The 26360-nt window shown below is 36.0% G+C and overlaps 1 protein-coding gene across 2 annotated transcripts in view; it reads right to left on the bottom strand.

The window, feature by feature from the left end:
- ASAP1 (ArfGAP with SH3 domain, ankyrin repeat and PH domain 1) overlaps positions 1-26360 on the bottom strand; it is a 160834-nt gene that overhangs the window by 18570 nt on the left and 115904 nt on the right. For both annotated transcript variants that reach the window (XM_054816367.1, XM_054816369.1), the window contains 9 exons: positions 22744-22907; positions 21047-21180; positions 19887-19978; positions 18932-19118; positions 16370-16455; positions 14057-14172; positions 11707-11774; positions 9149-9256; positions 7609-7837 (listed from right to left, as the gene is read on the bottom strand). In XM_054816367.1, the coding sequence (XP_054672342.1) occupies positions 7609-7837; positions 9149-9256; positions 11707-11774; positions 14057-14172; positions 16370-16455; positions 18932-19118; positions 19887-19978; positions 21047-21180; positions 22744-22907 (1184 nt within the window). The remainder of the gene's footprint in view (positions 1-7608; positions 7838-9148; positions 9257-11706; positions 11775-14056; positions 14173-16369; positions 16456-18931; positions 19119-19886; positions 19979-21046; positions 21181-22743; positions 22908-26360) is intronic.

Below are 26360 nucleotides of genomic sequence, written 5' to 3'. Positions count from 1 at the left end.
TCTTAACCCCAAAGAAAAGTTTAATAAAACTGTCCATAATGAGTTAGCGATTCAATCATTCTCGTCCAGATTCAAGCCTGGAAAGCCTTTTGTTGCTCACCAGAACATCTCAACCACAACCCCAGCAGGTATTTTTGGGCTTGGCTTGCCATTAATTACTTATACTTGTAAATCAAATGATATATTTTGCGATTGTTCCTCTCAATTTACTTGCAAGTTCGCAAAACCATTAATTGACAAGCAGTCAAATGTAAGTGCAAATTAGTAAGATTGTTCCTGAATTTGTATCCTTTCTAATTTTAATTCCTTCCTTAAGTTTAAAAAAGCAAGCTAATTTAAACCATGCATTGAAATGTTTCTGCCAGCAAAAATAAAAAGCTTCTCATGCTAAGTTTTGACTGACAATCCCCTAGACTTCTGCAACTTATAAATTCTTTAGTTCACTTAAATAAATATGAATCAAAGGTTGTTCTATAACCCATAAATAACTCAGAGTATATCTAAGAGTGGCAAGGGGGGAAGGAAAAATCAATATCCAGTGTTAACAGTAACATTACTTTTAAAGCATGTAGAAAACATAACAGTGTGTCAGTACAGTATTCTTCCCTTGTCCTGACATCTCGAAAAAGACTTATATGCTTCCAAAATGTCTGCAAGAGGGAATGGGCACACGGCAGAGGTTCTGTCCTACCACCACCTAGTGTTCCACTCTTTGGGCTGCACTACAGCCTTACCACTCAACGCTAACACCCTCTCCGGCTCCGCCACAAGCGACAAATAATTCAAACTTGGCTTAAAGGGGAAAAAAAGTGGGGGAAATGCATTGAAATAGTATTGTGCACTTCTCGCAAAAATAAAACTTCAGACATGAAGTAAAATTTGTACTTTTTATTGCCAATAAAATGAAGAATCCTTCTCTACAAAAATAAAATTGAGTAGGATTAAAAACTCTTTAAATGTGGTTATATGAATATATTTTTTATATTTCAGACTAGTAGTGTATCTCCAGACATCACAGGAGACTTGAAAAACATTATCACTTCATAGCTGTCAAAAACTCACATGGCATACAACAGTTACAGAGAAAAGGTGTTAAGGTATTAAAATTAGTGCAACTTTTCAGCCTCCTAGCATTTGTTCCTGTATTAATTTCACGGAAAGAATAAATATGAATTTAGAAGTCATACGCTAATGATTAGATGGCTGTAATACAAAATACCTTACTTTCCAACAAACAGAAAATAAAAGAAAACTTCAAAACATCGCTTCAGAAAGAGGTATAAAGTCACCTCATGCTTTGAATAAAGCAAACACAGGAAGCGTCTGGAATCTGAATCAATTTATGGAAGCAACTGGTGGAATAATACAAATATCAGCTGATGTACGAAGTGTTGGTAAAATTATTATACTTTGTATTACATATATATACACACATACAAAATAGAAAAAAATTCTTACATAGTATTTTTAACTATGCAAGGCTAGCCAGATACTTCTAAGTAATAATCAGAGCAGTTATTTTTCTAGATCAAAGATATTTTGTGATCTTAACCAGGCAGCAAGTACGCCAACCATTTCTTCTCCACAGTCATCTTAATGATGATTTCTCACATAGTTGCAAAGTTCAGATTTCATATAAATCATTTTCCTCCCACAAGCAAAAAAAAATATATATATATATCTTGACCTAGAATTTTTTTTTTTTTAATTTTGCCTCCGTTGGACTCTCATTTCTTCAGTTACCTGGGGAGCAATTCCTTTCAGTAAAGCTGTTGTCATCTTTTATCACTTTTTCTCATTACAAGAATCACACTTTCATGTGCAAATAGACCAAATCTCAAATTTATTGTATAAAGGTAAATAACTAGAAAAGTCTGCAATTAATAGCGCATTGCCCTTCAGCTTTCATACTGTTAGTATAGTATCTATTAACTTGTGTACTTGTGAAACCATGCAAAGCTGTTACATTCCACTCAAGAAATGGTGGGTTTAGAGTATAAAAACCTCATATTTGTATTTATGTTTTACCACTTAATGAGAGATACGGAAGAACCAGTATTCCAGTTAATGGTAGAACGGGTACTGCAAAGGAAAGCAAGTTTATATTAAAAATAGTATCATTAACAAGTGATGTTATTCTTATTTTTAAAGTTCTTATGAGTGACATTTTGCACAGATATTACTAAAAGCCTTCTTCAGTTTGTCTTACTTCAGATCATATATTTTCAGTACTGAAAATGAGATCATAAATAAATAAAAATGATCACAATCACTCTGAATAAGAAAGTTAAAAATACACATTGATTCAAAATTACCATTTGAAGTATATTATATAATTAATGCTAAAAAAAGTCCTGTTTCCAAAAAAAAAAAAAAAAAAAAAGAGCCAAAATTTATATTAAAGAATGTTGTATTTTGGTTTGATGCACAAATATAAAAAACCATGAAACCAACAGTTGTCAGTTAGACTTCCCTTCCTGTTATGGTACTAAAAAATCCAAAATTTGAGTGGGATAACTAGTATTATTTAACCAAAACATACAATACATAAAAATATTTTAAAAAAATAAGTCTAAGTACAGGCAAGAGAACTATAAAATCCTGAAAGCATTCAGAAGAGACAGAAGAAACTGGATGACCTCAAAGGTTGAGATAATGGAAATGAGATTAAATACAACAGTATTATGGATAACATTAAAATTCTACACAAAGGAAGCATTTGTGCTGTAAATTAAGGACTCCAGTTGAAAATGGTAGTAGGGATTGTGTAATGCCTGATATGCCATAGTATGATGCAATCATGAACAAAACAAATAGAATGAAAAGAAGTTTTGATGTAGTATTTGCAGCAGAAACAGCAAGGTTTCAATGCTGCCCCTACACTTACAGTCGCCTGTATTTAAGAAAGCTGATTTAAACAGGAAAGGTACAGAGAAGGGCTAGTATGATGAAAGGACAACTTAAATGATAGGAGAATGAAAATACTCTTTTATCAGAAAAGGTGAAATATGCTTGGTTTGTTTAGTCTAACCAAACAGAAATGGAGACCTGTAGGATTGCTCTCCAGGTAGTGCTTCGATACAGACACCAATGACAGAAAAATCACTGAAACTAAACGACAATGATGGTACGTGAACAAAGTGATTTAGTGGACTTGAGAAGATTTCTAATCCTGTGAGCAATGCAGTCAGACAACTTCTAGAAGTTACTAGAAAATGCAAATAACTTGGTTAGAAATTGAGCCTGACCAAGTGAAGAAGCAGTTTATATGACATGGTGTCCGCAGTAGCAGTGGACTGGAACCACAAAGGAAGTGCCTGTGGGGTTATGTACCTAACATTAGAGCTGTGAAAGAGAGCATGAAATATGCAAACTCGTAAGTATTGAAGACCAAACTTAACTCCATGACATAAAATTGATCCCTGACCTCACTGAGTGTTCATCCGATATGAGAGAAATAGGCAGAATCATTAAAAAATCAATTAGCTTTCTGCTAAAATTAAGGAAACCTGGCTTAGATTGCCTAACACTTCTACAAAACTACTTAGAAACATTGCCCTCACATTGGGTTTGCAATTAAGGTTGTGCAAAACCGTATTTAGCTACTGTGCTGAGTCATGCAACTACTTCAACATTGAAGGTTTGTTTTTTTTTTTTGGAAAGCTTTTTGTAAAACAACAGCAGGCCTGCTAGATGTCTGGAGCCATAATGCAGGTGAAAGCTGGAAAGGCCAACGGAAAGATGATTTTCAGAATGTTACAGACTAAAGATTTGACTGACAACACAAGTTGAACCTGAGAAAGGTTAGATAAACTACTGGAAAAGGCATGCAGTGGCTGGCTTACGCAGCTACTGTACTCTTACAGAGTACTCTGTCCTTTTCGTTCTCCTGGGATTAAGTAAAACTGTAGCAGAGATAGCAGAAGGCAAGATGAATCCACAAATGAGCTGGTTTAGTGTAGAGTAACTGTCTTAGCCAATATTTATTATCAGTTCAGGCTCACTCATCAGCCTTTGCACAGCTGCACATCTTTTACGCTGTTGCTGGAAGAACCTTCAACTTCAGAACTGATAGCAAATACTAATGTAGTAGTAACTTAAAAATCATTACAGCTGTCTGTTTTGTGAACATAAATAAACCCAAAGACAAATCTTGCTCCAACATTTTTAAGAATTTTTTGAAAAGTTATCACACTAGAAAATCTGAACTTACATTATAATGACGTATGAAGAAATTTAAAAAAATCCCCATATACACATACTCCAACAATTGTATCGATACAGTTGCCTAATTTTTAGGCACCAGATCCACTGAAAAACACAGGCAGAAGTGGTGTGCATCATGTAAATTGCTCTAAACTTACCTTCTTTCCTCAACACAAAGTTCAGACTTGACGGCTTCCAGTCCACTGGGGCATCTCAGCAAACACCACGGAACCTTGCTACCAAGGGACTTCGCTGGCGAATGAAGCCAGCTTACAGAGGGCTAGAGGGAGGTGGTTTTGTTTAAATACGCAACGTGATTTGGAAAAGAGTTTTATCTGTATGTCTCAAAGGATATAAAACATTATGAAACTTTAAAAATCTCTGCCTCCTTGGATCTCATCAGCTGTCCACTCCATGTTCTAGCAAGGACTCATGGTATCTGCTGGGGCCTCTCAGCAGAGCAGGGATGAAGATCAGATAACATTTGGGGACAGAAGATAAGTTTAAAGTTAATTACAGACTCAATGCTGCTTTTAAGCTTGCTATTTAGGGAACTTAGTGCAAAATATACTATGTTTTCATATAATCTTAAATCAAATAGGTTGCTATTAAAATGAACTTTGCTAACAAAAAATGCATTTGATAAGTATGTTAAACTTTGCTGTAAGGGATATACTCTATTACTAACAATCTCAAAAGAGCAGATATATTCTAAAGGATTATTTTTTCCTACACAAACAAAACTATCTCAGACTATTTCAAAATAAGGTGTCACCAGTGTCTTATGGAAGTGGAGAGTCTCTGCTGCTTTTTCTTTGAAACAATCTGTTTGGAAGCTGGAAGTGGGGGACACTACAAGGTGTAGCACAGCTTATAATGAAGCATAAGTGCATCTGCAATGATGCTTCTAGAGTGACTCTCCTACGCTAATGAACATTCTGTGCATTTGTCACTTTGTTCCTCTCTCCTTGTGAGTCTGTTAAATTATTCCTGTAACACAGGCATGTATTTAATGGAAACTTCCAAAACTGATACATACTTTGCTATATTATTGGATGGAAATCAACCAAAAAACCAGCATCACTCACAGACTGTAAAATTTTGGCATGTTTGAAGCAGAGAAGCCCAGTGACTTTTATGTGACAGTAGTTCCATTCAACCTCTCATGACACATACACTGTGAATCTGGCATTTTCCACTCTGATGAACTAGTTAATGTTACTGTTACCATTAGAAGGCAATTCTTCTCTGTATTCTGTAGTAATATCATATTATTTTGTTGCAATATAAATAAGGATTTCTTTTGCATAAGCCTTGACATGAAAACACACAAGAACTCCACATTTCTCTCCAAGTAGCTTTAGTGCTGTGTTGATTCACTCATCTGGGAGTTTGCAGGAACACCTAGGAAAACGTCTAAGACTTCTAAAACTTGAATACACACTTAGAATGCAATATGCATGTGAATATTCCCCTCGCTGGAGAAAAAGACAATTTTCTGAATAAGTCCATATTAGAGGTACACTATATAATGACAAAGAAATCACGTTCATTATAATCCATTGAAAGTTGACAACATACTAAGCAGTGAACAGACAGATACAAGACACAAGCTCCTTAACCTTCTTAAGGAAATGGGACTCCTGATTAGTTTCCAAGTCTTGCCACTTTATAACAAAAAAAAGTTGTCCTGGGTCAGAGTGAAGGAACACCTAAGCCCATACATGGTGTGTGACAGTGGACAAGCAGTAGCAGAATGTTAAAGCATGTAAAAAAAATATGAGGGAGGGGAAGGAAAACATTAGAATCTTGTAATGCCAACAGGAAGGTCAACAAAGCTACAAGGAATACAAATGAGTCCTCAGTGAAACTGATATAAAGACACTTAGATTATGAAATCTCACGTGAAAAACACATCCCCTGGCAAAACCGCTTTGCCTCTTAACGGAAAATAAACCTGTTTGAAAAAAAAGAGAGCCAAGGGATTCATTTGACAGTTGCCAGTACATGACAAAGACTGATGGTGGAACAGTAGTTCTTACATATGAATCATGTAAAAGCAGACATGTGATGCCAACACGCTCTGTTCTATCCCTTTTACTCTTTCACATTTTAGTGATAGCAATTCTTGGTTGTTTTTTTTTTTCTGTTGGGTTTTTTTTGTTTGTTTTTTGTTTTTTTTTTTTTTTTGGGGGGGGGGGAGGGGGCAGGTGGGGGGGGTGTCCACATTGAAGAACTACCAGTTGAGGAAATGAAATATGAAGCCGTAGCAGTGCTAACAAAAGGGAGCATCAGCAAAACTGCTGAAGCTTTAAACTATACTGTAGTCTTCATCACAACTACAGTTTTCTCTAACAAGTCTACCATAAAAACCACAATTTGGCTATTTCTAAATTAACTACAAAAAAAAAAGGGAAGAGATGAAGGGTGGGTTTTTTTTGTTCTAAAAAGTAGATTTGAACAAATTATAGCAAAGTAACAGGCTTTGTTCCATAAATACATCCTCTAAACTTCGAAGTTATATTATAGCTATCCAGGTCAAAGACCATCCACTACAGCTGCAAGAGTCTCATATGGAAATCAGTTCTCTTCCGTTTCAAGCACTACCAAGAGTGTCACCACTATCACTAAGAAAAAGCATCTCATTCATTCCAACTAAAGGTAGATTTCCAAACTGATTGAACTGTACCACAAACCTTCCTTATGGATAATTCTACAGGAGCAAAATGGTTGTTTCACTCAGGGGAAAATCGGTGATGTTTAGTTTAGATCTTCAGTGCATGACTCATTAATTATCTGGCAATAGGCTTGGTATTCTCCCTGCCTTTCTTTATATCCCTCCAGTACTCACCAAAATGGAAGAGGAGAGTGTTGATGTACCAAGAGGGAAGAAACTTTTATACCAACCTGCTTAGCACCTCACAGGTCATTCTGGTATTTTTCTTTTTCCACACTGTCTGACTGCAAGGACTGCACCTCCTCTCCTCCAAAGCTTTGTTTCTTCACCCTCTCTGCCAGACACTACACAGCACATCATCGTATAGTACTATGCACCATCAGCCGCCTTCTAAGACACTTGCATTTTTGTAACTACAAATACTTAAAAATGCTTCTCCAAAAGATGAATAGAATCGCTACATAAAATGAACCAACTCTTATTTAGCGGAGTATTACTTTATTTTTTCACCCATTCACATACACTGTTATGAATGAGTCCATTACAAAGCATTGCATCACCCTCATTTTTTGTTTTTACGTTTTGAACATGCGTTGTACCGTATTACCACATCAATGTAGTAAGAAAAACACGCTACATCCTGAAACACTGTAATGCACCTGGTTAAAGGAAAGACAACTGCGGAAAAGTGACTGCTTGCAAGCGTAGTTTGAAGACAGACTTACCTTTGCCAGCATTTCTAGGAGGAAGAGGAGGAGCGTCTGCAGTTGGAGAGGTGGGTGAATCTGTGCTTGTAGAAGCAAAAATCTGATTGGTAAAAGCTCCATAGGAGAGTCTTTGCTTGTCTCTAGGAGTGCTAAATGCAGGGTGAGTCAATTTGTCTTGGGGAGAAATGCTCGAAGAGTGACAAAAACTTTGGGGTCTTGGAGATCTTTCTTTTTTTATAGGACTTGGCTGTAAATAGAAAAACAAATATATTAAACATTTGTCTAAATACTAAATATAGTTAATACGTTTAGGAAAGAACATAACAGAACAGATTCTAGTGAACATGAGCATAATTTATTTCTTTATTGGACAAATAAGCCCACATTCCTCCCTTTTTCAGAGATCCAACCTGAAAGATCCTCTCCTCTAACTGAAAAATAAGGATTGTAGCATCAACAAATCATCATGTACACAAAGTCAGATTTATTATTAAAGCAGTAGACACATAATAATATACTAAATAATACATTAATAAAAGCCTATTAAAGTTTTTTACTCAGACCAGAGTTATCTCAAAGATCAGATATATTACCCCATTAATGCATATATAAAATAAAATAACCACTTCTGACACTTCAAATCTATTTGTTGACTGAACTAGCAATACATTCGATGATACGTCTCTTCTAAACGTATACAATTACTCTTTGAAGAAATTTTACACAGCAATTTTTGACTGCTGTAAATATATAGCTGCATTTGGAGCGGACCTGTTTCACTGCCGCTCTGGTTCAGGCAGGCTATTATCTCCACTACAGCATTAGTCACCCTCCTGAGGCTCCTCACACAGATAATCATTTTGTTCTCTACTGTCCTTGAGGATATGTAAATTATTCGGGTTTCTGAATTTTTCAGTCCCAAGTGTCCCAGAAAATGAAAAGTTGGCCACATTTCTTTCTACAGCACCCACGTAAAATAGGAGAGGTGTATTCCCATTTATTACAGAAACAGAGCACAGCGTAATTAACTGACTTGCTAAAGTAGGACACAGAAGCTAAGTTTTCACATGTTCTAGGATGGTAATTATCCTATGCCCTCAAGTTTTCTCTCTCCATTATTTCTTTTTTTTTAAAAAGGAATAGAGTGCAAAGCACAGTTTTTGAAAAAGAGTTAGTTGATTCGACAACTAGGTTTTTAATTAATTTATGGAAAAAATAAGTATGCAAGCTTTAGATTTCCTCCAGCTAAAAATGAACAGCCTAGAATTCAGAAGAGGATGAAGTGACAAAGAAATCTACGTTTACCAATTTATATTATCTTGTATGTCTTGTCAAAGCAAAACTTCTGAAACTCAAGTCCGTAATAACTAGGTTGACAAAGTGTATTCAAAAAACACTTTGGCAATCGTTAATACAGGCCTCAGAACTAGCTTTTTTCCCAAAAAAAAACCTCTAAGAAAAAGAAAAGGTAAAAGTGGGTCCCTAACTTCTATTCATTTCCACAGAACAGAAATTTTGATGGGTTTTGTGCAAAGCCGTGTCAGTCATTCACACTTACTTTATCATCTAAGTCGTCATCACTTTCATCAATTTCTTCCTGCCGAAGATTCCATTCATACTCTACGTGGACATGAGGGTTTAGCTTTCCTGCCTTGGCTTGAGAAAGCTGAAAGAAGTAACAATTCTTCTTAAAATACTTCCTGTTCCTTTGGTGTCAACAAAGTTAATTTTGTAACAGCAAGCAGTAAACTGAAATATTTAGAGGTTCAATGCTTTTCCAGACATTAAAAAGAAACAATTTCAGGGCAATCACACAAACATCTTTCATTTATTTGAGGTACAGAAAAATGGCAAAAAGGGAAGATTTTCTCAAAATGGGTAGAACTTGCCATGTTTGACAAGCATTTGAAAAGGTGACATGAAGAAAAGGTATATGCACAAAACCAGAATGCATCTGGAGCTCTTCTTTCCAAAAGAGAAAGGCAAAAATCTATATAAATTCTGGTACATACTATTACCCATCCAAAATCACAATCCTTATGCTAGAATCAAAATAAAAAAGTATTTATCCTTTATTAAAATATTTCCCTACCTCTCACTGGATGAGGACAATGTGTCTTATGCACAAAATTCCTCTACTTTGCCAGCCTAAATAACGTATTCCCATTCTTTATAAATCTACTACTACAATGATCAGCAAAAAAAGAAAACTGCAGTTCATGGTTATTCTGAGGAGATTATGTCTCATTTTCAGTTCTTAGACTTCCCATCATTATTTATTCCTTCACATCGTTTGAGATGTAGTCTACTTGGTACAAGTTGATTCAGGAGAGTCTTTAACCATATTCCCAAAATAAAATTTGGAAGAAAGAATTTTCAATCTGTTATGTAAGTATTAATGAACCCACTTGAGTTGAAATCAAATTTAATTACAGTTAAGACTCCAGCTATGCAACAGAAATTAGGTTAGTACATCTGTTACATTGCAAACATCTAGATATTTATTTTGTACTTTTTATTGCCAATGTTAAACAATATGCTCACTCATATTTCTTTTTTAATCTTAACCTCATCTCATTGTTACTTGTGAGAAAAATGTAGAAATAATTTTCCTCTTCAAAAATGAAAACAGAGAAAAGGAGTAAATGCTCTATTATAGTTAACTGAAATAATCAGTGAGGTATTTGTGGAATTTCGATTGCAATAATCAAAATGGTTAACTGCTAGACAAGCTCACTGATAACGTCCACTGGTTTTTATTTGTTCTACAACACAATCAGTTGGTCCACATTAATGGCAGATGTTACTTTCTTAAATACATACTGGGGGGGAGGGGGGAGAGGACAGGACGCAATCCATACCAATTGTACGTTGAAGAGCTGATCTGTTTTTCAGCTGACAGTATACTCCAAATACTGGAAGCACTACTTACACAGCAGGCATGGGAGTAATTGAGAAGTCAGGGAGAGTACCACCTTATCAACCATAGCAAAAGGTTGACTTGCATCCCCAGACACATGGAAAATTATTCTGATTTGTGAAGGACAAGCTCTCTTGATTATGCAATAATTAATACATGACTAGAACTTTCAATTGTCAAAGGAAAGGTATTAAAATTACCAGCTGCAGAGAAAAAGTAGATATCCTGCTTTCCTCATCAAAATGAGGCAAAAGAGTTCTGAGAAACAGAATTAAGCAGCAAGTGACAACTGTTTTGTAAATTCTTCTGGTTTTGTCTTGAATGTGAAACTGCCACACTACTTAGACTTTTTAATCTCTTGACAGTACTTGAATTCACTTGCCTACTAAATGCATGCTGGTGAGAGGCACCTTAGAGGGCCAAGAACAAACAAGTCTCTTGCTCTGATGTCCTTATTCCTGGCTAACTGCTTCAGAAGAGTACCTGGGAAAATCATTTACCACCTTTATTTCTTGAACTCCAATAATTTTCTTAAATGGCGTCTGTTAACATCACTCATACATTCTCAAAATTCCAGAACGTTTTTGCTCTGATCATGTTGATTAGAGGGACAAAGTCCCACAGAAGCTGGTGTTTTACAGTTTCGATACCCTAAATTCCAGATATTACACTTTTGCTTCTTTCTCCTTTGAGGAGGTTCAATTTCAAGTTGTTTCAATTCTCCTTGTAACTAGACTTTCACCATCTCTGAACTATCTGTCCCACTAAATAATTTAGAAAAAGCCAAAGCAGGAAAAGTCATGCAAAGATCCAAACCTAAAAGGTCTTGACAGATTTAATATTTCAGGGGTTGTTTTGTCCTCCTTCCTCTAAGAAGAGCTTTTGAGGTGGTGAAGCCCAAATGTCCTAAAATGATGCATTAATTGATATTCGAATACCTGACCCTCCAGTATTTAAGGCCTTCAAATATGCTGGTTAAAATAACTAAGTACTTCCAATAGAAGTACGATCTTTAACTGTTACAAAGAAAATGACTGTTGTGTTTTTGAAGTTAGAAAATATTCATCTGTAGTAGGGCCTTCAGATCAGCACACAGCCAGCTGGCAGCAATACAAAGTTTGAGATACACTGGTAATGATATCTTAAGTAGATCACATCTTTAAAGAAGTAAACATCCCTCCACCCCTGATTCTTACCAGTTCCTCACATTGGACAGCTTTCACTCTTTTTGCTGTGTCCAGAGCTGTCTCTCCAGCTTGGTTTACTACAAGATTAACAACAACAACAACAAAAGAGAGTGATTGTTTGAGATGTCTAAAGAATCAATTCATTAAGTTTCACTATTTTTAGCAGAGTAACTTCTAAAAGTGATCAAAAACGTCTATTTACTCTATAGCAGCTGCAGCTCTTTAAGATTCCACTCTAAGTGCTCATGCATTTCATGTATCATCAGGTTCTTTCTGAACAGCAGCATCTGCTGGGACAGTTCCCAAATCCCTCCTAACCATCCTAGCAGGGAATATAAAGAAATTTAGTCATTTCAATCTCCACTCAACTCCTTTGCCAGTAAAACTCTTACATAAAATAAGCAGGAAAAGCAAGCAGACAGGGTAAGATAGCTTAAAAAAGAAAACTATTCTAAGATTTAAAAAAACACATTTTACTTTGATTAATACATAATGGTTTGAAGCCTGAAGACAGAAGTCCTATTCTAAGATGACATTTGAAGAAGAATAATTTTAAAACTTACTAGCTATTTCATCTTTATAAAGGCTATAAAACGGTTTACATTTTAGAATAATGCCTGATCAGAAAGAAGGTCATGTCTGGGCACTCTAGAAGGTCTAATGGGATCCTTCCTAGATGCTGAGTAGCAAGTCTCAAAAAACAAAAACAACGCCCACCCCCTAACCTGATGTGGACAAACCTGAGGGAACATTTATTCTTACAGTATAGCAGTAAATGCCATGGAGCTGTAACAGAGTATACTCTACAGCATATCCAGATTGTAAAGCACTTCTGTGATTTGGAACTGAAAACAGTCAAACTGAGGTCTCATAAGCAAATATGTCTGTGTGTAATATTCCACACAGAATGCCAGTCATGAACTCTAGAAAATACAAAGCAGCCATCAAGAAAGGCTTATGAATTTGAAAGAATTAGTAACTCCAGAAGGAGGAGGGCTCTTTATAGAAAGATCTGAGATGGCTCAGGAGTTTTAATATGAAAAGGAATGAAAATACAGTATATCTTAACTGAAGTTAACACACAGATGGCTTAAGAGACTACATAAACTCCAAACTTTCAACCTTTAAGTATAAATTTGATGTTTTAAGGCTTAAGGAAGACATGCAGTTCCTACGTGAGAACGTTAAAAAAAACAAAACAAAACAACAACAAAACCAACCCCAAACCAAAAAAGTAGGAACACTCTTCTGGCATCTACCTATGGAAGGACCAATAAGCACACTTAAGCTTATTGAGATAGCTTTCCCATTTTCTTAATTAGGGACATATCTGCTAAAAAAGTCACATCAAATTCTTCAACTTCTGGTAATATTACAACATATTCTAAGAATGTATAAAAAGGCCAAGGAAACCAATGACTTCTGCCACTGATATGAACTTAAATTTATGCAACAGTTTTTTACTGGGCAGTGGAGGAAAACAAATGGTGATGAGGAAAAAGGGAGAAACAAAAAGTTCATACTCCTCAGTTTGCACCAACTGTTCAGAAAGCTTCTCTCCTATACCAAAAACTGACAGAATGCAAATATTTTATAGACATGGTGATGACACTTAACTCCTGAGCCTGACAAGCTGGATTCATGGAATACCTTCCTAACTCTCAAAATATGGCACAAAAAGGAGAGCATCAAGTAAATAAGAGATTATCCTAACTGTGAGCAAACAGTTTACAGAGATTCTACTTTTAATTAAACTTTTGCTAAGCCATGATGAAAAATGGACTGGTTTAGGTACAGCAAGTGTTATACCTATCTCACTTATGTAGATGGCAAACAGAAGACAGGCAGCTGACAAAGCTAATCCCTTCCCTAATCAGCGGCATTGGTGGTTAGGGCAGGCTGGGTGAAGCCGCAGTGCCAACTGACATTAATATTAAAAGAAGAATTAACTGTTGTGTACACAAAGCCCACATACATCTACAGTGGAATTAATGTGAGCAGCCATTTGAAGCATTATAACATACAGGTACTAGATGAATTTTACAATATAAGTCACAAACCTAAATTCCAGGACGTTTACAATGTGTCAGAAATAAAACTGCGGAAAAACTAGGGTTTACTATTAGTATTTCATATTAGAAAATTTTTGTCACTATTATCCTCTAAAAATGTAAGTTCCCTTTCTTAACTGAATGCTTCCTTTAGGCTGGTTGGTGGTAAAGTCTTCATCTTTCTAATACAGTTTTATTTTTCCTTTTAGAAGTTCACTTAACGCAGTGGGGCATAAATAAAAGTGGTCAAAACAATGGAAATAAAGATTTCCTAAAATTTATTTCCAAGTTTTATATCATGAACTTACCTACATCAATAGTTGGCTTCCCCCTCAAAAGCAATTTCAAACACTCAGGCTTATTATACATACTGCAGTAGTGTAGAACCGTATTACCCAATGCTGTTTGTTTATCCAGGTTTCCACTGAATACAGAAGAAAAACCAGTCAAGAGAAGTACAGTATGCTGTGCTATTCATTTCAGATCTAGCATCCCTATAAATAATTAATGCATAAATACTTTACTGGGCAAATATGAAGTAGAAGGAGAAAGAAATATTTTTTAATCAAACATTACTTTCAAAGACTATTAAGAATAGTTCCAAGCATACTGGAAATTCCTAAGCTGTGGTTGAAAAGGACTGAGCATCTACAGATGTTCATTAAGGGAAAAAAAAAGTGAAACTCAAAAGATTCAAACCTAATCCTTTGTAAGGTCATGCCAGTTTTTTTCCACCTGGCACTTCACTGGAATTTCTTTCAAACATGCTAAATTTAAAGTATCTAAAAAATCATTTTGATACAGTTAGAATAGGTTAGTAAGTCCCGCGCATTCAATGAACTATGAAGAATAGCTGTGAGGATGCACAAAAGAGTCATAGAATCATAGAATGGTTTGGGTTGGAAGGGACCTGAAAGACTATCTAAGTTCCAACCCCCCTGCCATGGGCAGGGACACCCTCCACTAGACCAGGTTGCCCAAAGCCCCATCCAACCTGGCCTTGAACACTTCCAGGGAGGGGGCATCCACAATGCAGTCATAAGGAAGAATATAAGGAATACACACTGAGTTAGGGAAAGAAATTGTGCCCTGGGTTCAACATGGCTTTTTAAAATTGTACATCCTTCAGTTTTCAATTTCTAAAACAAGGTTTCTCAAAAAAAGTTACTAACATATTGGGAACAATATAATACATTTATAAAAATGAAAAGAAAAGCTCAGAACATGACAGCTTTTTTTCCACTCAGTATTAACCATATTGAAGAGTAAGTGCAGAGCCTATATGATTATAAAGATGCTCTTAAATTTGAGACTGAGACAAAAAATACAGACAGATGACAAAACATGTAAAAGATGATAGTTGTCAGAAGAAACTATAAAGCTTCCTAACTAAACAAAATAATTTAAATAATAATCCAAAACAACAAATCCTTAATAATGCTCAAAATAATAATTTGGGCTTCTAACACATTTTTCAAATTAAGATGTCAAACAGCTTGAAATATTAGTAGCTTATATTTTGTATTTTAATGAACCTTCTACAATAGTCAGCACTCCATTTAACATGAGGGAGTAGTGGTAGAATAAATTTTAGGTCAAGATTACACAGCTAGTGCACATAGCCCAAGAGATGATGTCATCAACATGGATTCCAAGTCTGTGCCGTTACCAGAAGACCAAACTTCCTCTCAAACACTCCCTATGTACAACGCTACGTAAACTATTAGAGAGGCGAAGGGGGGTAAAAAACAAAAAGTATTCACTGACTGCACATAGCAGGTATGACTTGCTATGCTGAGGGAAAAACAAAAATTAAAAAAATCTTCAAGCCTTCCCCCCACCAGCTCAAGCACGTTGTGATGAGTCTGCTGTGTTTCCCCAACCCTCCTCCCTCGTCGTTCTGCAAAACCCACCACCTGACACAGCAAGCGACCGCTGCTTCTTTCACTTAATAGCATACTATAGAAGTGGATTGGAACTGATCTCATTTAATCATTGTTGTGAAACATAAAAAATAATGTTGTACCACTACACCATTTGATTTAAAAAAAAAAAGTTTTCATTAAGTTTTTTCACTTTTATGAACACATCTCTTGGCAACAAAGAATAGCTCAGCCAATAAACTAGATATTGAAAATTACTAGTTAAGAAGATTATGCTCTCAATAGCTTTAATAGAGTTTATTAACTATTATAACACCTTTTTCAAAGTTAATCTAGCTTCTATTCATAATTTTCTGAGAAAGACCCTTGTGCAATTTCTTTGCACGGATGCTGTATTTGGAACATTTACTTGTCATCCCTCCTTTACCTGAACTATTCCTTTGCATTGTTTCATACTGCCATGTGTTCTAAATCAATGCTCTTTTGCTCTACATAGTTTTTCCTTTCATCCCGTTTTTATATAACGGCTTTCCATGTTCTTAATCTACACTTCTTTTCCTTTCTCTACTCATTAGAAGCACAAAGGTCAACTCAAAAGGTATGACATCATGCTCTTTCCAAACATATCTAAGGAAAACAATTATAAGTGATGAGCAAACACTGTCCAAAGCACTGCAAGATAGCTTTGAATATCTACATTTTTCATGCACAATTTAATGAAAAATGAGCAATCCATACCAGTTTTGTACAAGGAAGTCAACCAGATGGAGAGAGGTTTGGTCAGCAGTCCGGACTGCTAAATGAAGTGCTGTTTCACCTGGCTCCTAAACACATGTAAATAAAAGTTAGATTTTTGTGTCTAATTTCTGCAAAGCTTCTAGTATCCGATGCACCGAGATATATGTCACTGTTTTATAACAAGTCTCTCAACAGAAAAATATTATTAGGAAATTCTGACAAAAACAGTTATTGCCTTTCTGGTCTCTAGAAGACACCATGTGCTTCAAAGGAAACAGCATCACACTTTCTCATAGCACAGCTTTCTCAAAACTATTCTTCCCTTTTTCCCAGCTGGATGGAGCAATCCTGAGAACCCTTTAACCATTTTAGCTACTACTAACTAAAAGGGATCCTGTCAAGGAATACTGAGTGAATTTGCAGTACCTGTTGCTTTATGACACCTCAGTGACCTGTAAGCATGGCTACAACGCTATTTCCTACAAAACCAGGGGGAAAAAACCCACCAAAAGAAAAAAAAAAAAAAATCATAGTCCTACATACATTAAATCTCTTACAAAAATCACGGAACGGTTGAAGTTGGAAGGGACCTGTGGAGGTCATCTGGTCCAATCGCCCTGCCAAGCAGGGCCACCCAGAGCCAGTTGCCCAGGATCATGTCCAGATGGCTTTTGAATATCTCCAAGGATGGAGACTCCACAACCTCCCTGGGCAACCTGTGCCAGTACTCGGTCACCCTCACAATTAAAAAAAAAAAAGTTTCCTGCTGTTCAGAGGGAACGTCCTGTGTTTCAGTTTGTGCCCATTGCCTCTGGTCCTGTCACTGGGCACCCCTGAAAAGAACCTGGCTCCATCCTGCTGTACACCATCCCTTCAGGTATTTATATACATTGATAAGATCCCCCTGTGCCCTTCTCTTCTCCAGGTTGAATAGTCCCAGTTCTCTCAGCCTTTCCTCATACATCAGGTGCTCCAGACTCTCATACATCTTTGTGGCCCTTCGTTGCACTCTCTCCAGTATGTCCAAGTTTCTCTTGTACTGGGGAGCCCAGAACTGGATGCAGTACTCCAGCTGTGGCCTCACCAGCACTGAGTAAAGGGGAAGGATCACTTCCCTCAACCTGCTAGCAACACTTTGTCTACTGCAGCCTGGGATACCATTGGCCTTTGCCACAAGGCCACACTGCTGGCTCATGTTCAACTTGGTGTCCACCAGGACCCCTAGATCTTTTTCTGCCAAGCTGCTGTCCAGCTGGGTGGTTCCCAGCATATGTTGGTGCATGGGGTTGTTCCTCCCCAGACAGAGGGCTTCTTGTTGAACTTAAACTGAATCATACTTTATTTTCTATAAATATAACATATGTATTAATGCATTTAAATAAAAATACTGTTTAATTCAGTTTAAAAGTTGCATAAGAAATTCATCTAAACCCAGATTTCATTACTCCTATTGATCATAAAGGGCATTTAAAAAACCTCCTATATTACAGTACATATATTTAGAAATAAAGTCACAACTTTTAAAAAAACATTACTTCATTAAACATCAGAGAATTTACAGTGGAGAATGCTGCTATAAATGTCTGAACTGCAGACTACATTCCAGTTGGTGTTCTAGGTATCACTGACTGCAATAGCTGAGAAACGCTAAGGAGCTAATTCTGTGGTAACTGCTACGGATGACAAATATAGAAAGTGTACCTTGTAGTTAAAGAATCTGTAATGTGTTTCTATGATAAGCACTCTGTGATATCTCAAGTGCTATATTGAACTTATTGCCTCCAAGCACTCTGTCCTTTGCCAAGTGAGCTATTTTCACAGAACTTGTTGAGAACATTCTCTGAGATCTCTCCAAGTTGGGTTCAAAAGTAATGGGACAAAACATTGCTGACCAAGTGGTTACACAGCATCAATTATCTATAAAAACAGGCTACATTGCTCTTGAGCAACATTTCTACATGGCTACTTGAGGTCAACCTAGACTGATTTTTCTGAAAAGTTGTTACTGACTTCAGAAGGAAGATCAAGTATTCAGAGCTTTATTAAAAAAATAAATTTCTCTTCCTGGTTGAAAGAAATTGTATTTTTGTAAATGTTTCATCAGAAGCTGTGAAGGCATCAGATTTACTTATTCCTCATAGAGAATAAACAGAGACTTGCATATAGTCATTAATGTGTCCCTTCAGCAACGACTTTAAAAGCTGATATAATAGTGCATGTGATATCAGGTGAGCCTGGGTTATCAAGCCAAGTCCTCTCTCTTTGGGCCTTTTCCTAAAGAAAACATATTGCAGAACAGGTGCTTTTCAACATACTATAGTTGTACCGAGAACAGTGCATGGATGTTACTATTGCATTTTACGCTCCTTTAGAGCAATTGATGACAACAGATACAGTGGTCTTTTCCCTCCACACAAGGATGCCACGTTAAGGAAAGGAAGAAAAAACCCACCATTTTAATCTGTTGTTTCTCTTCTTTTAGCATCAAAGGTAGCAGGTCCTGGATATTTTACAAATAGACATTATTTAAAATACTCTGCTTTGTTTACCTGAAAAGCTTACCTGTCCAGGCTCTAACAGTGGCTCCATTAGCTCTACCCCCTCTGCATAGACTTGAATTAGTGCAAGTAAATCCCTGGATTTGACAGCCTCAAGTAATTCATTCAGTTTAGCTGCTGCAGATGCACAAGTCTTCCTAGAGAACTTATGATCTACATATTTAGCAGTGATAAATTCTTTACGTGCAGTCCTGTGGGGTGTGAAAATAGAGCTCGGTTTAGAAATTTTTAGAAAAATGGGTCAATGATTTAAATTTAAAATCACCTTGCCTAACTCAGGAGCTGAGAAGGGAAGAGGAAAAATATCTGATAAAGACTGTGTTATTTCTTATTATTATAATATGTGTCTGTCCTGCAAACAAGCCCAAAATAACGTACATATTCAATTTTATCTGGCCTTCTTGTTAACATACAAAAATTATTCTGACTCTGGGGACTAAGACCAAAGAAAAAACAAAGGCTGAAATGTGATTTCTTGTGGAACCATACCTACATGCTAAAAACAGGATAAAAGAAAAAATACTGAGTCATCTAGAAAACAGCATAATAGGTTAAAAGGTCTTCTGTGGCAAAACCACATCTGTTATACTTTCTGTGCAACTCCTACACCAGGGAACGGAAGAAAAAGCTTGTCATCATCTCAAGACAATACCTGAAGCTAGCATCATTTAGCACAACTGTGTTTATCACCTGAGGGGACACTACAAAACTCAAAAACATTCAAAATTCAAAATAAAGAGTCTTGAAACACAAACTTAATGTTTTCTACGCTGAGGGAGCCATATAGTGACTACATTACAACAGACTGAACTTCTAAGAAACTCCACAGTTGGAGCAGAAACCTCAATCCTCTGCCTTCCTTGCCCTCCTCTGGCTTGGTTACTGTTTAAGACGTTTTACATCACATATATATTCCACAGTAAACTTAATGTTAAAGAATTTAGAGATTCAAAACTTACATATCACTTGATGGACTGGGTTTAGGCGAAGGACTAGGTAAATTCCCTTCCATAATATCATTAAAACTAGTATTTCCTACATTCTTGGCCAGCTGCAATAAGACAAAAAATATATATGAGGGTGGCGGTTTTTCGGGTCTAACAGCAACCTAAAAACTGGACTATCAATGTGCATTTTCCACACTACTAATAAAAGATGGAATACACAGGTCTGCAAAATTAAAGCACGATGACTACAGTAAATATAAAGCAATTAAAAATATTTTCACGTGTGCATCCTATCATCCCAGAACTTGCACAACAGGCTTCACAGTCGCAGCTATTTGTATTTCAAGACAATCTGCCTTCAATATAAAAACAGAATGAGAAACTAGCAGCATGAACATTGAACCAGTGCTAGTACTCTGATCAGGAAGTTATTTTTGGAAAGATCATCTGACCTACTGGAAAGTCATGCTTAGTAAAATTTGATTTAAATCAATAGTAACTTTGTGAACAAGACAAGATTTCGAGAGTATCAGTGCTAATGTTAAACCTACACACAAGCGCAGAACTGCCTTCTATCTTTTCTCAATTTTCCCCATACAAAATTTCTCTAACAAGTGTGTTCTCACAGGCCAAACAGTTGGGAAGATAAACCTGCTGTTTGAGGGGTTTTTGTTTGGATTTTTTTCTTCGCTTTTTTTTTCTTTTTTAGTACTCTCACATTAAATTCCTTTCATAACTTCAATGTTACAGGGTTTCTTCCATCAACTAAAAGATTCATTCAACACTTTTTGTCAAAATTAGCAATAGTTGTTCTCACTTTTCAAGTTAAATTAGCTTTCATTTTCTTTAATCACATGAGATTTTAGACTACTCTGACTTAGGGTCAAGATCAACTAATGAGAGGCAAAGTTCTGATGGCACTAATCACAACGGATGTCAACATTCATTCTGCAAAACCTCAGGAAATGAACATGAGAAGTGACAAGTGGTCAAAAGCATCAATAATACGTAAAAGTAAAAACCCTCCTTCAAGATACTTACAAAAATACAAAGATGACATTCTACAAAACTCATACCTTGAAAAAAAATTAACTGTTAATTAGACACCTGAATGTTTCCTATATAGAGGTCAACATTTGACTTAAAAAATAATCCAAATTAAAGAAACTTACCAAGAGTTCAGACGTTCCTAATTTGTCTAATTCCAAAGACTGGATTCGAGAAATATGGACACCCATTTCTCTGTGTATTCCAGAACACTCAATGCAGGTTAAAATGCCCAAATTAGTTGATAGCCATGTTGGATCTGTACAATTGAAAACCAAAATATTTAATCAAAGTCCAAGAAAAAGTTTTCAATAGTGGTAAGAAGTCCCAATGTATTCTGAAATGACTCCTCATTTAATGTTTTTACAAATGGAAATAAACTAAAAATATTCCATACTTTTCTCCAAAATGCAGTGCAAATGTAAACAGAAATTGCTACCAATGGAATTAAGTTTTTCAAATTTAGGGACAACCCCAAAGGCACTGAATTTAGACTTACAAATCCACACTGAATGACCATATTTGAATAGATTTAGGATTTGTTTCTTGTAGGAAGAATGTAAAGCTTTTGTTTCCTGTTTTTAAAAGAAACAGATCTCCTAAATTTCACCATTGGCAAACTCTTAATTTTTACTTCTTAAATTTTAAATAGTATTTCTTCATGAAACATTAACCATAGCACTTTCCAATATGTAAAATAGTAATATGTTGTAGAAAATTTAAGGAACATTGGCTAGTCCAGCAAAAAAAAAAAAAAAAAAAATTGCTGCCATGGAGGAGATCTGCATGCAACATTGGAATAGATCTCACACTATGAATGCTACATAAGAAGCAATACCAGTTTTTAAGGAAAAGAAAAAGCTCCAGACATATTTTGTATACATACATGTCTTCAAATTAATCTCTTCCTTGATCTTAAATAGTAACTGATAAAGCATTAAGTCAAGAGTTTTAAAGCACCAAGCTGGGGTACAGCTTAAAACTTCACTATAACTTAACAGATGAATGAGAACTGTAATCCAAAGTTTCTGTAGCTTTACACGATGAAGTAATTGAATGAACCGATTCCAGGATTTGACATAATTATATTCCACTTTGCATTCTTATCTAAGCATTTCTTATTTGTATCAGTTCTGCATTAGTAAGCATCTTCAAGACACATACAATCTACTCAGCTCCAAATGAACATCACCTTCTTGAAGTGTCTCTTTAGATGTGAAAGCTGTAACAGCTGCCAACTACCATATCAATTCAGTAGTTCTCTGACAAGTTGACTCTTCTCAAGCTCTAATCAGCATACAACTGACCTGTAACTCTCTACTTCTGAAGATATAATCTGATAGGATTCCAACTCTGGGTCTCATTCTTTGCACAAGACTACTTATTCTGCCTCTGAGTATTTTTGATACTGCAATTCCAGTAGTCTCATGCCAAGATAAAACCTCAGAGTAAGATCCTGGCCAGGTCAATTTTTCCACAATCATTGTCTAAGCATTACTCACTTCTACTTAGTAGCATGCACAGGATCAGTGATGCCAAGCAACTTCCATTCAAGTGCAACAAGCATCTAGAGACAGTGCAACAAGAACAGTTCAAACTCCAGAGGGGCTTGAACTGCTGGAAGTAAGCACAGACAACACACAAAAATATTTTAGTGAATTAAACGGAACTAACGTATGAAAGTCATATTTGTTCTTCTAGAAACAGGCTGAAGACTGATGAATATATCACTTAGAAAACTAGTTTGCACTCTACAAACACTTCTTTAAAGAAATTACTTTGCTCCCAACAAGAAGTTGATGACATTAACAAATTGAGATACCTGGTGAGCCACAATCACAACAGACTTCATTTCCGGGTAATCTCTGTATGTCATCAATAATGGCTTTTGTCAGATCCTCTAAACTGTTTTCCCCTGTGCTCTGCTCTCCACGGAATGCCATATTTAATGCTTCTTCTTTGCTGTTAGTCAATACTGATATCCATCTAGCACAAGATAAAGACCTTAATGAAGATCTGCATTTGCAAATACAAGTTAATCTATAAACTGTAGAAAGCTTGCCAGGAACAAAAATATTAGTGGGAACATAGGGAAGGACTGTATAGTGGGAGAGAGTGAGTGGGGGAAAAGTGAGAGACGGACAGGAAAGAACTGAGAAAAGGTAGGCAGGAATGAGAAAAGACAAAGAGAAAAAAAATCTTAATTCTAATGTCCCTTTGGTGAACAATTTTAAAGTCAAAATAGTACAGTCCTCAGGTTCCTCAAATAAGTAGAAGCTGTGGAAGAGAAAGGGTGAATTAAACTCCTGTAAATTGAACTGCTTTAATAGTAGGTGCCTAAGATCTTCCTAAAGTCAATCCCATTATTAGAGGAGAAAATTATAACCACTACTTTCTCCAGTGTGCATCTCTCTCCATAGAGGAGACAGCAAGCACATTTTTGAATGTGTTTATGTCTAGCTGCCTTTAAAAAGCAGGTCTCAGTGCACTAATCAGAGTCAGACTGTAATGTCCAAATTAATGAAAATTACCATGGCAACAAATGGGCTAAGGAAGAGAAGATGAGGAGAGTAACGATATTGATAGCCGACATAAAATTTTAAGAGCAACAGTTGACTGCAACAAATCAAGACTTTAATGGTATTTCTGGCTCTAGTTCCCCCCCCCCCCCCCGCCCCCACAAGTTTTTGTTTACACAGTAATGTTTTAATTAAAAATAAAGAAAAAAATGCCTCAGTGGCTGCTGCCCTACAGGTGGAAGTAAAGAGGGGAAAGTGGTTATACTAAGGACAAGCACATTGTAGATGCAGTGTTGCCTAATTTAGAAAAAGAGCAAGTTAAAAAAAATCCTCCCAGGTACAATGATTTTAGATCTATTGCAAATACACTTTTTTTTTTTTTTTTAACACAGAAAAATTTTAAATTGGCAGTGTCCTCAATCCATTTCCTGTTTAAAATATCACAATTATCTGCAATCATCAATCTTCTGAAATGTGCTAAAATGGCTATGGTCATCTAAACAAACTAAGAGAACTTCAGACCAAAATTCATAATTTCTCACTGAAATAATAATGCATAGATAAACTTTAAAGGATTTCAAAGGTAAATTTATGTATATAATCTTGCAATACAGATTTAGAGCCTGAACTGGTATATGGGCACTGTATATTATATACTTCATACACATCTGGTTGTTAAATTTTTTATGGGCAGAGAATAATCTAGGAACTTGTACTTAAAAGAAAATGCTTAAAAAAAATTATTGAAAAATCAACTTGAAAAATAAAAGAGAAATTGGAAGATCTAAAAACAAATTTGCTCCATAGTTAACATGCTGAAAACAATATATTTACATGAATATCTCTCTCCAGTTATATGATACAATATAAGAACCTACACTAGATGGCATTCTTCTGCAATTTTTCTGATGAAATCCAATGTTACTAAAAAAATAAGAGGCAGCAGTGTCTTGCTTCTAATATCATAGTAATGTTGTGTTAAACACACAGAGTAAAATAATCATTAAACTCAGACAACATTTATTCTGACATTTGTTGACAATTTCTATCAGGGTTACAGTTTGATTAGTTTGTTAAAAAGGCAGAATTTGAATAAAACTCAACTATGCAGTAAAAATTAAAAAATTATTAGATGCAATTAAAATAAACATGACGTGACTGAGCCAGCTGTTAGTTTGATACAAATTTCCATATGAAGAGTTTCTAAACTGTGAGAGCACTAAGTTATTTTGGTTGCGCTGGCTCAGCTAGGAGGAACCCGCAGTCCAAGGCCGCGGGTCATTGGTGTCATCTGTGAGACAGTCAGAGCAAGAGGCACCGCAGTGTCAACTCTTCCCGACGTCGGCAGCAAGGCCCATTTAACACAAGCACAACACCACCACGTTCTTAATGACTAACGCCATTTACACACGAGGTCTCCAGCTGGTCACCAGGCCTGCGGTGCAGGCCGTACAATGAAAAAATAAACAAGTCAAATCAATAAGTATGGTACATTAACTCGGCATCAACAGTTTATAAAAATGACTGCTGTTTATAATATATGACTGCTGTTCTTCCCCTTTTTTCTTATCTGCACTAGTCTGCTTTTTCTTCCCTTTTTTTTCTTCAAATATATTTGCTGTATTTCTCCAGTGTCAAGCTAACAGTCAAAAAGCTTCTGGTAATACTTTGTAGTGTTCTTTCAAATAATTTAAAATTACTCAAGTCTCACAGAATTGCTTTGTCTTCTATTTAATACAGTAAGGTTGCGCAATCTTCTACTACAGTTCTTTTCCTGGGTCTGAGCAGTTTCTCGGGGTCCTTTAAAGCGTTTTGTTTGCTGGAGATTACCAGCTTTGAAAAAACTCATGAGGCTAAACAAAAATCTGGCATCATGGGCGACTTCTGGATCCAGTGAAGGCAACAGAAGCATTCATTAACCTCAGGTGGACCAGACTCAAGTTCCTCTTATTTTTCTTCAGCATTTCTAAGCCAATAAAAGCCCTCCCACAATAACCAGGCTATTAGGTTTTGGTTTTTTTCTTTGCAATAAAAATTTATCTGTCTCTTCTGACAATCCCTATTGCAACATTGTTGTTTCCAGGTAAATGCATAAACAGAACACTAGCATAGTAATTTGCAAACTTTCAGAAACAACCTTTCCGTATGGAACAAGCAACAGATAGTATCAAGACCTTCCAACTCAGTCTTCCCAAAGTAGGAAACGTCTGAAGACTGTTGCTAAACACTAGACTGAAGTCAGATGTGTGGTTCCTTCATAGCAAAATTTCTGACTATAGCTTTGTTTATAATTCAGGCTTCTCCTACAGAAATGGAGATACTCTTGACCTTCGAAAAGACAGTAGAAAAGAACTAAAAGGTCATGTACAGAGTTTGCTTGGCTTTATCCAGAATTATCAAAAAGCAGAAAGAGTCTATTACTGTATATATTAAAAACATATATCTGGTTATTTTAGAGACCTGAAGTTACATTTTTTTCTAACATACACATAAATATACGCATGCTTCCCCCCTACACACACACATACTGTACGTTATCTGCTAGAGAAACTAATAATCCACCGAGAATTTTGAAGGACAGTCAAGCAGTAAAGGTCAACAGACAGCTGGCTGGGTAAGAATCAAGAAATGCACTGGACTACAGGAAATGTTTGAGGGGAAGCAGTAACAGACCTATAGCAGAATGTAGGCTTCAGTGATTTGTATTTTAATCCGTCTGCTTTTTTATCATCATTATTATTATTTTTGAGTAGTTTGAGGAACTCTTTATGGAAGCAATTTAAAATGATCACTAGGACAATGTATGCAGGGTCAGTTAAACTAGAGTATAAAGAAATGCATCTTGTTTTTTTCTCTATTTAAGATGTGAGCCTGGAAAATCTATTTAAGCATTTATTCCTCAATTGGTGCACAAAGAAAA

The sequence above is a fragment of the Grus americana genome, chromosome 2 (assembly GCF_028858705.1).
Source record: "Grus americana isolate bGruAme1 chromosome 2, bGruAme1.mat, whole genome shotgun sequence".
NCBI classification, from domain to species: domain Eukaryota; kingdom Metazoa; phylum Chordata; class Aves; order Gruiformes; family Gruidae; genus Grus; species Grus americana.
This window is presented reverse-complemented; position numbering and strand designations above follow the sequence as displayed.